This window comes from Limulus polyphemus, unplaced genomic scaffold (assembly GCF_000517525.1).
Source record: "Limulus polyphemus unplaced genomic scaffold, Limulus_polyphemus-2.1.2 Scaffold207, whole genome shotgun sequence".
Lineage (NCBI taxonomy): Eukaryota > Metazoa > Arthropoda > Merostomata > Xiphosura > Limulidae > Limulus > Limulus polyphemus.
In genome coordinates, this window is record NW_013665817.1 from 78,896 (window position 1) to 94,446 (window position 15,551).

Below are 15,551 nucleotides of genomic sequence, written 5' to 3' on the forward strand. Positions count from 1 at the left end.
TTTAAAGAAAGAAATAATGCTAAGTACGTTAGAAAGGCTTAGAAAACCACTAGAGGAATATTCTGTTTATAAGGGAGCATTTCTAAAAATAGAAGGAATTGAGTGGGGGGCCACAATGTTTGATTTATTACGTGAGCAATATCTCAGCAAATAGAAAGAACTTCTTATTTTATATTCTAGCTTGTCAATATTGGTAATTTGAGTTTCTAATTTGAATGAAACTACAGACTTAGTATTTTGACTTCACAAACATTTAATTTCAACCAGTGCTGCATTCAATATACCACGTGACACACAAAAATCAATGTTTATCTGTTTTTTTAATATTTACTTTTAAATTGATAAATTGAAAAATGTATAGTTCTAAATTTTGAATTATAATCTACAGTTTGATACCAAACTTATTGACATAAATTCATGAAATAGCAGTACAATAAAATTTTGAATGCAAGTCAACAAATGAGATGACATGACCTTTCACCCGTGACCGGTATAGAAAGGGTTAACCAAATTTACACAGGGTTGGTCCAATGGATTGACTCCATGTTGGAGAAGGAATGTTGACTGTAATTCTGAACTTACTAGGTATAATTACATGAAATGTGACAAGCTTTAAGTAAAATGTACAAGTCTGTTTTATACAAAAAAAATCAGATGTGTTACAAAAGTGTATGTAATCAAAATATGTCTATGAATTGATGATTTTAGTCTGACTCAGACAAGTCACAGAGCAAGGTAATGTTCATGTGAAGAAAAAAATAATTTTGTCCATCATACAGTTTGTATATTTTATTTGCCTAACATTTACAGCTTCCAAAATGGATATCTAATTTTTTAGTACCCCTGTATATAATATCTAGTATTTACTTTTCTCTACCACGAACTATCACTAAATCAGTAATGCAGGGTAAAATAAATAGTTGATAGCTCTGATATCAAATACATAATACTGTGTTGAATGTCACCCTATAAAAGTTTGTAACATGTGCACTTTGAACCCCACCCATGCACATGGGTGAAGAAGTAAAGGGTTTGAAACTGTGCTATTTCAACTTCTCACTTAACACTAAGGTTTGGTAGTTCTGCTACATCAGTTTTTCAGTTAGCATTCTAAGGGATTAAAGGGTTCTATTTGATCTTATTCAGCTTCTTAGTCAGCACCAAGGGGCTAGAAGCTTTATGGCTCTGCTATTTCAGGTTCATAGAATTGTAATTTAAACTGAAACATTTTTCTCAACTACATATAGCCAAAATACTAACATAAAAAAATATCTACCTGCTGGTTGAACAGTATTCCATTTTCTACAGGTAGAAAACTGTTTAGACGAGGAGCTTGCAAAGCATCAGGAGAAATACTTCCTCCATTTACTGCATTAGTCCCATTCAGGTATGAAGCTGAACTGTTTAATGGTAGAGCCAACCGTGCATTAACTGCCAGAAGGTGATCTCGTCGAGCAATCAGATTACTGACGTGTTCCTCAAGCTGGCGGTTTTCTGCTTGAAGTTGACTGAGACAAGATAACAAAGAAGCAACTGGAAATAGAAAGGATTGAGAAAGAGTACTATAACACATGATATAGTTCAAGAAAAAATTAAAATATACACACACACACTTTAAAATTAAGGATAAATATACAAGCCTCTTGGACAACAAAAAGTCAGTGAATTACAATATAAAAAGTCCAGCTATAAGGCAAGGTTTGCATTAATGTACAACAGCTTTCCTAAGATACATATATATTTCATACACTTTGAAATATGACTCTCAAATGATGAAGAACAAAAACTAAACACTTAAATTGATTTATGAATGTTGTAACTCTCCAACAGCTACATATTAAAGAACAACTAAAATATAATTAACCTTGCAAAAATTAATAAATAATTTAATCCAAGTTTTTAAGCTAAGGAGAAATTATTATAAGATATGGTTACTTAACCATACTTTTTATTTTCATACTTAATTACAAGTTATTTTTTGTGACTAGCAAACTAAAGGTCTTATAATAAATTCTTACTAATTTATTATATAGAAATGTGTTCAATGAACCATAAGTAAAATTAGTTATTTTACAAAAACAAAAAGAGAATTACTGCTTTAGCATTCAAAGAATATTCACAATAGTTTGCTGACATACTGTCAAAATGCTGGGCTTGTTCCATCAGAAACTGTGATCCCTGGTCCCACTGTCTCTCTAGCAGCTGTTCCAGAGTTTGAGGAAATGGAGGAGGTCTGAGAAGTAAACAGGCAAATGCCTTAACTTAGACATGGTGACATTGACACTTGAGAGAAATAATTTATGATATTTAGATATGTAATTGATATATATTATGTTCATAACTTGGAAATAGCTGGTGAAGTTTTAACAGTTTAAAATAACTAACAAATACTAGTAGTTATGTGTAAAAAATAGCAGTAAAAGGTTACATCACTTGATATAGATTCAGAAATTTGAGAGTTGCTTAACTTATTTTACTCTTTACCCTCAAAATAACTAACAAATACTGGTGGTTATGTGTAAAAAATAGCAGTAAAAGGTTACATCACTTGATATAGAATCAGAAGTTTGGGAGTTGCTTAGCTTATTTTACTCTTTATCCTCAAAATAACTAAATAAATTGAAAGTAGTGAAACAACTCAGAATAAGCCAAAATATGTTTTATGGTATTTTTATTTTCAAAAAAGATCTGCTCCCAAAAACATAATTGAGAACTTACTGATATTTCAAATTAGGAAAGCCCATGCCTACAGGTCATGTTTCAAATGTTGCAATATGCATATGTTTTACCACAGACTTGTGGCACTCTAAAATAGTAATAGTAATGAAAAAAAAATCATTTTCTATACTAAAAAAATAAAAAACAGAGTTTCCAAAGTCAAGATTATCTTATACAATGAGAAATCTATAGGGTATATTTCTTCTTTATTATTTGACCTTGTGTTTAATCACTTGCTTTATTAACCAAGTGATCATTTGTGAACTGTGAGAAAACTAAGATTTCTGACTTTATTTCTTATTGAAGTGTGTGTGACTAAGTAACTTGCTACACTACAACGTACAGTGATGATAGAGAAAAAAATAAATCAAAAGTACAGTGAAGAATCGCACTTAGGGTTTTTACCTATACTCAAAGCAACTTCAGTCTATACAGTAACTAAATCATGTATTATTTGGGTCAAAAACTTATCCGTTAACAAATGCTTTAATGTTAGTTGTGTGACAATTTGGATTGCAGTTCTATAAAAATCAAGAGACAAGTTCACAAAATTTATAAATAATTATTGTGTGTTGATCATTGAATTCAATGATTGCTAATAACAGCATTTAAATAACTTATATTAAACACACATTAATAATTTTCATTTCTTTCCAATTTATTATTGATCCTAAAGAACTACATTCATTATCCTTGTGAGAAGATTGAATTAAGCACTGGTTGTACTGTTTAATTTTATAACTACTGCATTTGAACTAATATCACTTGTTGGAAATTCAGTCTCTTCTAGTAGATTCTGTCAGATGTATTCAACCAGCACTTATGTGTAACTTAATCAAAATCTTGCACCATATCAAGTGCTGGTCTATGAACTTAAGATATTATAAATTATTCTAGCAAAAGAATCAGAGGATAATAATAATAATTCATTAACAGAGAGGGTGTTAGCAGTTTAATCAATAACACTGGCCTGCGATGGTTTTATTGTCTTGAAATTTTTACATGTTGTACAGTAATTCCTGTACGCTGAATCCAAAAATGATAGCCGTTTTTCTCCATCACGTACAGATTTTTCACAAAATGTCATAACACAATACATAAAAGAAAGACGCCAACAGTTAGTTTTGAGACTAAAGATGTAGATTTCACAGAAAAAAGCAGGATGAGTGAGGATGGATATTTGTTTGACATCAATGTTCTTCCTTTTTATTCAGTTTGTTTGTATTTTTGTTTACAAACATAATAAAAAAAAAGTTCATTGTGGTAAATGAAATAATAATTTGATCAAAGTAAGAATTTTTTTTCTTCCCAATTTGTAAAACATCCTTACGTGATAGAAAAAAAAATGGATATGATTTTTGAAATTTGCGTAGCTGAATTATGGAAAATCCATTATTAAAATTAAAACAACTTTTATGAAGTTTAAGTTTGCAGGCAAGTGTAACTATAAAAATTTGAAAGTTTTGAAAAAGGAGGAACAGAACCAGTATTTCAAACCACAAAAGAACAAATAAAAAGATTCTGAACTTTACAAGCCAACTGACATGGCACAATAATTCTGAACTTTACAAGCCAACTGACATGGCACAAGAATTCTGAACTTTACATGCCAACTGACATGGCACAAGAGTTCTGAACTTTACAAGCCAACTGACATGGCACAAGAGTTCTGAACTTTACAGGCCAACTGACATGGCACAAGAGTTCTGAACTATACAAGCCAACTGACATGGCACAAGAGTTCAGTCATATTCTATCTTAATAACAAATGAAGTGAAAAGTAAGAGCTACAGTACTTGAGTTACGACAGTTTAGTTCGCTATGCATTTGTTCATCAAGTAGAGTCGAGAGTTTGAACCCAACATGGCCTTAAATGTTAATTCTCCAAGAAAATCTCATTTTCAACTTACGCACTGTTATCTCCAGAGATACCAAGAGAGTTCCTGATGGAGGCACTGAAAGTGGGTTTAGGTGGTAACACCATCGCACAGCTACTCATCACAAAACTATTTGTGTTGGAAGAAATATTTTCACTAGACTGTTGGGAATCTTCAGTTTTTGTTTCCACTAGAATAAATAACAGTAATGAGTGAAAAAAAAACAACAACAAAAAACACTAGGACTTTAAAATGCCTTTTCAAATAATATCATTATTTAAAAAGTTATATAAATTTTAATTTCACAGTGTTCAAGAAACCAAACTCTTGAAGAATTCAACTGCATATGAATTTTCTAGAAGAAATTTAATAATATGCCCAAAAAACAAAGCATCTAAAAGGTGACAATTTTTAATTTAAATAGTTAAATATACCAATAAGAGAAAAAAACACTCACCAAAATAATCATTAAAAAAAGCTTTTTCTTATGATAAATAGCATCAAATTGAATGATTATTCATGAAGTCAAAAATGTGGACATTTTTATTGTCAATATTGAACTGATCATCTGAGACTTCATAATCCAGCTAAACTTAAAATTAATTATGATGGTACGGTAGCAGTATTCATGTAGATGCGAGATGATTAACATTCATATCATGCTTTAAAAGTTAAGGATAAAAAAAAATCCAGATTTTCAAGTTTTTAAAACTTAATTTAAAATTTTATTCTTTAGGTAACATATTTGATTGAACATTACAATGTTTATGACTAAAAGGCAATATACTATAATGTTTATATTTTATATAATATATTAAGTTTGTTTTTTCTTATAGACCAACAGCTCTTCCAAGAAGGTTAAGTAAAAATGATTTGTAGATACAAGAATCATCTATACCATTAAAGTACAGAATGAAGATTATTAACATAACTTTTCTTTGCATACATTAGGAAGTTTAAAGTATAAATAAACTGACAGACACAATACCCATTTTAAAGGTATCATAAAAATTATTTTACAGAGAAAAACATGCACTACACACAAAAACAAATGAAAATTCAATATAATGTACTGCATGTCTATAAACAAAAGGAAAACAGGATAAAAACCAATTGTTTACTACAGAAATCCACACATATTCAGAAGGCATGCACCAAGTTTTAAACAAGTGGATGTAATAGTTTCCATTAAATGTTACTTCTGGTGAAGCACCATACATGTTCAGCAATTACTTATATGGTTGTCAAAGGCTTAAATTCCATGTGATAGTCTGCCTCTTTTAAATGTGATACATAAATTTTTCTTAAGTGTTGTAATTGTACATCACATGATATGAATACCACAAGCATTTCAAATAAACATTTTATGAATCATTTACCTCAGTTATAATAATATTTCTATTTACAGTTACCACATTAACCCTTTCACAACGGGAGCCCCTTTAAACGCTTTTCCTCACAAGTCACTGTGTTACAGTCAAAATTTAATTAAACACCTTTACTACCAATGTGTGTAAATGAAATTAATATTATATGTTATGATTTGAAGTTTTATTTTGTCCAAGTTCTAAGTCCTTTATTTCAAAATAAACCTTTAAAAAACTCCTTAAAACTTCGGATGATCAATGAACTTTGAAAATTCTCTACTTTGGCTCTCTGTATCTTCAATAATACAATGGTAGTTGAGTAGATGTACATCTAAACAATAAGATGCTTACATAACCTTTTGACTCATTCATTTCAAAGTTCACTGAATGAATACAGTTGAAATAAGTAATAATTTTTTCAACCTTTGACAGCTACCACACCCAACTTCAACAAATTTGTTTGAGGTTTATAGCATATATGTAGATGTTGCATACACATGTGTATACTCATTACAAAGAGATCATTTTACACTATAATCTCACAACACTTATATTGAAATTGGCACTCAGCTGTCATCACAGATTACATGTAACTGACTGTAGTATTGTTGGCTACTTGATTGACTATAGCACTTGATTTCGATGTTACTATTATATTTTAGTTAATTATGTATTAGTTATGTTTTAAAATGCATAAATAAAAGGTTTAGTAAACATTTTAAAAATATATATATTATACTTTGCATCCAATCTCAAGGCTTACAATATTATGCACTGAACAAAAATTTTGCTCCAGGGTTACATGTCTCCCAAAGAAACTGTAATATGCCTCGATGGCACTGTTTACTTGTGTCGAGATGAATAATAAATGGTAAAGGAAAAAAAAACATTAAAAATTAACTATATGTGAAAATGAAAAAGACCCGAAATTACAAATTTAACAAAAGGGACATTTTTAAAGATATTCTACAAAAATTAAAAGGTATGTAATTTTTTTTTCATTATTTCCTAATTTTAATTATTTCATTGCATTGTACACTGATGATAATACTTAGTGATATGGCAGAGAAAATGAAAAATAAAATATAAACATTTACCTTTAAAAACTTTTGATATTCTTTTAGGAGGTTCTAGAGATTATGCAAATGAAACCTGAAAACTACAAGACGAAGAAAAGTATTTTTATACTTAAAATGAAAATCACTTTGCATTCGATTTGTTAATAGTTTGAATGCAAGTAATTACGATAGAAAAATAATATATTTTAAGTAAAAACACTTAATTATAATAATGTCATTACTTGTCTACAAGAGACTTGTGATGTTTAACAAAATCTTACCAGTTTTTGAGAGGATACGTTGAGAAATCTTAGAGTTATTGCATGTATTGTTGTACAAGTGAAATTTGCAAAATCAATTTCCGCAAATTGCACAAGCCCACTGTGAAAGGGTTAACTTGATTTTTTTACATCTTTTTGGTGCTGCTAGTAAGACATTACAAATATAACTTGATCTATTTTACCAATAGTGGTGACAGGCTCTATGGAATTCATTGGATTTAAATCATTTAGATTAGATGATGCGAGTTGTGGGCTAGATCTTGAGGGACTTGAACTTCTCTGAAAATTTGTCATGTTAGTCTGTTTAACCAAGGATGATCTGTAGAAAAAAAAAGTAAGAGACCAATACAATTTAAGTAAGTTTCTGGTTGCTATGTAGCAAACACATATCTAAATGTTATCCACTTCTTTCCAACATATTATGAATGTAAAAAAATTAAAGTAGAAATAGATAAATAAAATAATACTTTAGTTGTTAAAAAAAGAAAGGTTGATTGACTTAAAACAAATATGAAACAAATCATTCACAAACCAAGAAAACATAAAAATAAAGAAGATATATTTTGGTGCATATTTCTGCAGATTAGCATATTTTATTGATTAATAACCAGTTTTTAGGAGCAGAAATTGATTGATAAATCAAGATAAGGCAATTGTTTTGCAGAATAGACATAACATTTTAGTTATTTACTGGAGTTATTTGAAATTTACAAGAACAATGGAAATCTGTTATATCAGTTACAGTTCTACAATAACATGGGGCCAAATGTACTATGAACGAAGTTATCTAAAACAGGAAATCTGTTATATCAGTTACAGTTCTACAATATGCAGCTTGTGGAACTACTTCCTCTATCATTAATTGTAGCCATGATTATTTACGATTATTCAAAACTACAATTTCCACTTTAATCATCATCTATTAAGGACGTTGATGTTAATCTTACACATTTATCTAGGCAATCTTTGCACGAACTCTTCATTGTTTCCTAGATGAAATCAGAGCCGAACAAAAACTCATTGGACCTATATGAGGTGGTTTGACGGGTACCTACTTAAATGAGACTGCTGTGGTTTTAATTTCTTTGGCCAGAGTTTTTTTAGTCATAAGCATTTCTAGGTGACACTGATTAGTCCTCTGTAAGGAAAGCTGATTTTGTGTCTCACACCACTCTAAGTTAAACATTAATCCAAGTGCACATGGGAGGGAAAATTATATATCATTTAATGGTTAATGGTGTTTTAAAGGGCTTCAGAGTATGAAACACTGAAATTCATTTTCAAACACATTAACTAGAAAAATAATTATAATATTTTAAGTACAAAGAGAATCAGTCATTGAAGTCTGGAAACATTTCATGCATAAATTTTTAAATGGAACAGTTTTTCCGTTGTGTATGAAAAGCTTTGTAAATGATTGCATGACCAGTGCAAAAAAAAACTGAACATAATCCTGTTGTATTATACATACATCCTATTTACTAATCACAATATAGCTAATATAAAATGAGGAAACATTGTATTTCCTAATAACAATGGTAATAATAGCGTATATATATAAACTGTGCACACAAAAAAAATGGATAATAGCTTAAACACTTCTCATTGTAAAAAAAGAAAAAAAAAGTGGGTCTTTACACTATACAGCTGTGCACAATGGAAAAAAAAAGTTTAAACATTTTATTCTGATACAAAATAGCACCCTTAGAAAAATAAATAGCATTACTGGAACAGATACGATTCCGACTCGTAGTTTGTACATATACATCAAAGATTGCATGAAAGAATTCACATTGTTGTTTAAATAACTTCCAATGATGAAACTTACAAAAGACCGGTAGAAATGACAGACGATGTCTTTTCATGTCTTTTCTTCTTATTTTTGCTAGTTCCTGAGTTTGCATTTGATGACTGTGGACTGCTTGGAGACATATCACCTGATCCTGAAGACTCTTTATTAGCTTTAATTTTGGACCTTTGGGAATAATTTTGTAGCATTAGATTTAGTTAGTTACTGACCAACATAAAATAGTTGGACTAATATTTGACATAAAAAATAAAATATTCAACAAATATTTTTAACTTAATGACTAAAAACCCAAAATTTTAACTTACTCTGTCGATAAATATATATATATATATATATATACTTTTTTTTTAACAATCCATTAATACTATATAGTGGTACTGATTATTGTCAAACAGAGAATCTCAAGGTAATGTTTTCTTTTTATTCTAATAATAGTCTTATATCTACAACAATTTGTATTTGCAGCTTTGGATAAAGCCTAAAGTATGGTGACTCAGTGATCCATACTAGGGGTCTAATAATAAGTATATATAACACTTTTTTCAATTAAAACTGCTAAATACTGTAGCACTTTTGTTTGTTGTTTTTTTTCCCATCAACTCTCCTTGTATCAAATTGATCACTTTGACAAACCTTATAACAGCAACTTAAAAATTTAATTTATAAATACAATAACCAACTGTAGTGTGTCTTTATGGATTTTAGCAAGCTTTTAGTAAACATTACAAGTCTTTCGTACACAAAAAAAATTATTTTTTTAGTTAAACATTTTTAATAGATTTGCCTGTGAATTTACAAAGCCTTTACCGAGATAGTACAAGTGCAAGGTGATTTTCATGTTAAGAATACAAATACTTTTTTTTTTCATTTTACAGTTTTAAAATTTCATTTGCACAACCTCTAGAACTTCCTAAATGAATAGCAAAATATTTTTTTAGTAAAACTTTTTATCTTATCTGCTATTTTCTCTGCCCTAACACTGTATACAAGCTTGGTTCATTTGACTGACCTTTAACCATCACATAATATAAAATAAATCGAACTTACCCTTAATTTCTTTCAACAATGACTGCATATTGTAACAAGTAATTACAGTTGTTTATCTTAAAATCTTCAGTCCTCTAACCTTTTCATAACTATTTTTATTTAATTTTATTCCTCTTTGAACAGTGTCTAACTACTACACCATCATAAAAAAACAATAAATCACCTAGCAAAAGCACAGTGAAAATCATAAGTAAACAAGCATACATAGAGAGAAATATTTTTATTTAATTTTCTTTTTTTCATTTCTATTAATATAAATTAGTAAGTTTCTAATTTTTACATTTCAGTTACTTTTATGGCAATAAATAAATATAATACTTAAAAAACAAGAAATTTATTACTTACAGGTAGGTCATACTTTGTACAGTCAAAGTCTCAATAAAAATCAAACCAAATTTTTGGTAAGTTTGTTGTATTTTACTGATTTTTTTAAATTTCAAATATTAAAATTAGAACACAAAATAATAACATGCACAAATAATACAATGTCCTATAACTATTTTAATTTCACTGGCTTTACAATTAAGCTATAAGTAGTTTACAATAATTCCTTTGGCTGGTGGAGTTGATTCAACAATAGCAAAGAATGAAACTGTAAACAAAATAATTCAGAACCTTTCATCACAGTGAGCTAGCCTTATAAGGAATCCAGTAAGTTAAAATATTCTCTTTCTATTGGTTATAAATTTCCCAATAGCAAATGTCAGAGAGAATTACTGACATTTTTTGAAAAACAAGAAGTTGTAGGAGGGCTTGACTTTCTGTTTTATATCTCAGTAGTGCAAGAAAATTGAAGGTTATAAATTTGTATTATGTCTTAGCAATATCTTTAACAGGAATCACTAGCAGGTTTTTAACAGTGGTTTCCTGATAAATTAAGATGCACTGCATTATTTCTATAAATCACATTGTATTAATTCTCTCAACAAGGGTTCGGTCACTTTGACTGATCTTGTAACTACCAGGTTACCATTAAAGTATCCATGGTACTAGTTGTACTTAAGCAGGTTCCCCAAGAGTGTTCTGTTTCAAGAGTAAATAAATCCATATTAAGAGTAACAAATCTTTTTATTCCTTGCTTTTGAAGTTGATACGTCATGCTGCGTTGTAGCCTACAGAGTGCATAATTTTCTCGTGATTCATGGCATGCCCATGTTTTACTGACATCATGTCACAACAGTACAAATTGCAACATTAAGCATCCCTTATGTGATGTTAGTTAGTGTCTACTGACTGACTGATAAACAACGTACTACTGTATAGGGGTGTGAGTGGTTAAAACAGGTGACCCCTCCAGGCACCCTCTGGCCCCCTTTTGAGGAAATAACTTTTAATGTTGTAAGTGTATCTTCATGAAATTTGACAAGTTTTTAATAAACATTAAAAGCCTTTTGTACAAAAACAAATCAAATTTTTTTAATTAAGTATTTTTACTAAAGATTTAATCAAGAATATAATACATAGAGTCAGTGTGTTGACTAGTCCAAGTGCAAAGTGATTTTTCACATTAAAATTAAATATACTTTTTTCACCTTATAGTTTTCAAATTTCATTTGTATTATCTCTAAAACCTTCTAAGTGAATATCAAGCTTTTCAGATAAACTTTATATCTTATCTGTTATTTTTCTCTACCCTAACTCTCTAGGAATTCAGTTGATTTGACCAACCTTATAACGACCACAAATAAATTTAAATTAAATCTAAATTACCCTTTTTTTTTTTTCTAGAATGATTGCACATTGTAACAGAAAATTACAATTATTTATCCTAAAAATGTTAAGGCTCGTAACAGTTTACATTTGTTTTTATCTAATTTTATTGTTTTCTGAATGATGACTAATTAATAATACCACAATACTAGCTGTAAAGCATGCGGCAAATATGTAACATAAATTACCATGTTGAATAACGTGACACTCGATCTACTTGCGAACATACCCTGTGGGGAAATTTGTTTTTTCATTATCAAACCTAATACATTTCTGATATTTACATTTTAGTTACTTTTATAACAATAAAAAATATACATAAAACAATAAATTTAGTACTCACATTTGGCATCTCGTCGTTTCCTGTCATCCCAATGATAAAACTTAAGCCTACTTTTTTTTGTAATGATGGTACTATTACATTAAATAATATTTATTTATTTCCAGTATGCATTTAAGAACACAAAATAATAACATGCACAGAACAATCAATGTTCTATAGCTATTATAATTTAATTGGCTTTATAACTAAGACATAAGTGCCATAAAATAATTCCCTCAGCTACTCGAGCTGAACTTGACAATAACAATTTTCAATCTATAGTCAAAATAACTAAAAATCTCTATGAAAACGAAATAGCATTATAGGTCATTCAGTAAATTTAAAATTTTATTATTCTATTGGTTATATTTGATGTAATAGCAAACATCGGAGAGAATTACTGGCAATCCGCCAAAGAGTTAGGCATGGTAAGTGAGTCTGACATCCTAGTTTATACCTCCGTACACAAAGAAAACCGATTACTATAAAAATTAAGTCTAAGCCTTAGTGATATCTACTCTATAGTGAGTAACGTACATTTAATTCACAAAAATCAGATGAAAAATAGAGAATAGACTAGTTGGAGCAAACAAATGTCACAATACACGTACAAGAGGAAATTGGAGATTTTAATATTTCCTTTTAAAGATAAGAAATTAAAACTTATATAATATTAAAATTTAATCTTTTAACCATATTTTGATACCCAGTTTATCATATACATTAATAATTAAGTGATTTTTTGAATGTAACTGTAAAAAGTCATGATGTGTATTTCAACCTACCTGTTCTGAGAGGGTTAAAATAAATTAAAAGTTTCTGGAGTATCATATTTTTAGAACTGAAAGAAAGCTCACCTTAAATTACTACAGTTTTTCTTGTGTTTTTTCTTTTCAGTTTTGTCTGCCGAATGAGATCGTGGCCTTTTAGTTGGTAAAGCTGTCGATCCATGGTTTTCACTGGGCTCTTCTTTTTCAGGATTCAAAGTACCACTAATGAAACTTTCATACATGCTGCTAAAGGTGAGAGCTGAGCTGGATGTAGAGGTTGCCATCTGATTAGCTGCTGACTGATTTGAAGAAGAAGGTGAATTACTGGGAGGAGAGCCAGAGGAAGAAACAAGATGTGTGGGTGAGGGAGATTTGTCCTCTCCAGCTGATTGTCCAGATTGTTGTGGAGATTTCTTTTTTTTATGTTTTTCAGATCCAAACACGGGACTACTGCTTTCAGTGATGACTGTTTCTGTAAAATTGGCTGTTGTAAACTTACTTGTGATGGCCGTACTGTTGCCTGCTCCACTGACAGCAGGGTCCGACTTCCCGGAACAAAGCCCATTCACTTCAGCAAGACTGTTGTGACTACTGCTGCTGTTATCATTGGAAGTAAGACACAAAACATCAAGGCCATTTAAAGCATTGTTGCTGCCATTGAGAACAACTGTTGGAAGAGATACTGATGATATTCCATGTATCTTAGATTTTTTCTCAGCTCTACCACGAACTCTTTCCCGGTTTTCCCCACGTGGTTGTGCCAGTTTCTCTGGACTGGGCTCGGGTGTTGCATTTCCTGCAGGGATTGGCTTGAAAGCTGGTATTGTTTTTATATGGCTGTCTTTTTTCTAGAATTCAATAACACATAAAACAATTGACGATACAATCAAAATATAAATTTTCTTGAGTAAGTAAGAATAAATTTTTATACAAAATTATTTTCAACTTAAAAAAAAGTTAATAGTGTAATGTAACAATAAGACTAGTACCACACTGTACTAATCTGAGAGCTACTTGATTATTTAGAATAATAAAAATATTTTTAAATAACCTGTAACATGCAAAGTAAGAGAAACACACAACTGAAAATATTTTAGTACAAATAGGGTTACACAAAGCAAATGGAATTTGAACATCCAATGTTAAAAATACTGCTCTACAGCAATTATATTTTATGTTAACAATGCCATCTTGATGATTATACTGTTTAACAATAAATTGTGTTCTTCATAATGAGACTTACCAGTTTCTGGTAATGGTAGTGACAGTATCCACAATACTTTACATTATCAAAGTAGTTTCCTGCTTCTTCACACAATAACCCTGCAGCTTGAGCACTGTAAATGGTAAACAAAGTTTTCCATTACAAAAAAAGTTTTTAAAAATATTGTAATTAAAAATATAACAGTTATCCAAAGTTACATTATCAAATTAAGTAACAAACACTAAATATGTAACCTGGATTAACCACTCTCTGTAAGTTTTTTAAAAGGTTATCAAAAACAGATACAATATGTCAAATTAAAGACAAATTTATGTCACAAGTAATTTCAATTTTCTAGTAAGCAACTGACTTACTCCAAATTTTTTTTTCTATTTATAATCAACATGCATAACAAGATAATTACACACAATGTAAAAAGTGATAACTACAGGATTATAGATAAAAATAATTTTGTTTTCAGACAATTTTCGAGGATTGGGATACTTACCATGTGACGTGAAAAAAATTTTTACATCCTGACTTGTTACACTGCATACAAGCACCAATGGTGGCTTTACTTTCCTTTCCTTGGCTTGCACAGATGTAGCAACTCTGATAATAAAAAAAAACTTGTGTATTTTATCATATTTAGAACCTATCGCAAGTAGCAAGCACTTTCATATGCCAAGTGTACACCCGCATATAAAATTTTTAAATTTAAGTAAAATAATAATTCTAGCTCTATTTCAACAACTATTAACTCAAAATTATTTTAGAATAATATTTTGTTATTCTGTAGCATGTATGTAGTATAAGTTGCAAAAAACAAAAACATTTAACTACCACTTGTATGTACAGGAATCATTCGTTTATCATCCTTTTTTTAGAATTTTTCTGTCTATCTCAAAGTATAGGTTTTTACTCGCTAATAAATTAGCATCCTTTGAAAATATAATGATTCATGCCTTTTTTTCATGTGATTTTTTTATGCTTCTCTGTTAAAGGTTTTATTAGTACAGCCTTTTGTTGTCATCCATTTATGATAATACAGCAGGTGGTCTGACAATTTTTCATGAAGTTCAGCTGTAGAAATAGCTACAGCCAGCATTTAAATATAGTTGGGTAGAGCAGATTATACACTATTTGCATTTATGTCAATGTAGAAAAAAATAAATTGTCAAATGTTGGTAAATTCCTTTGTGAACTAATCAAGATTAAGATCATTAATGAAATGAATTTGTGGTGTATTCATAAAATAATTATTGGTAAAAATCAGTTAGATTAACAACTTGTAATATTTAGAAAAGCCAGTGCATTTTGGTAATACTAAATTCCAACAATGACTTTTATGTCATGTTGCTCAGCAACAAAAGTATAACCTAATATT

At 29.7% G+C, this 15,551-nt stretch overlaps 1 protein-coding gene across 2 annotated transcripts in view; it reads right to left on the reverse strand.

Moving 5' to 3' along the window:
• LOC106478390 (protein AF-10-like) overlaps window positions 1–15,551 on the reverse strand; it is a 54,224-nt gene that overhangs the window by 18,892 nt on the left and 19,781 nt on the right. For both annotated transcript variants that reach the window (XM_013938932.2, XM_022381982.1), the window contains exons 5-12: window positions 14,673–14,776; window positions 14,204–14,297; window positions 13,048–13,808; window positions 9,130–9,276; window positions 7,484–7,620; window positions 4,629–4,785; window positions 2,139–2,233; window positions 1,277–1,533 (exon numbers count right to left, since the gene is read on the reverse strand). In XM_013938932.2, the coding sequence (XP_013794386.1) occupies window positions 1,277–1,533; window positions 2,139–2,233; window positions 4,629–4,785; window positions 7,484–7,620; window positions 9,130–9,276; window positions 13,048–13,808; window positions 14,204–14,297; window positions 14,673–14,776 (1,752 nt within the window). The remainder of the gene's footprint in view (window positions 1–1,276; window positions 1,534–2,138; window positions 2,234–4,628; window positions 4,786–7,483; window positions 7,621–9,129; window positions 9,277–13,047; window positions 13,809–14,203; window positions 14,298–14,672; window positions 14,777–15,551) is intronic.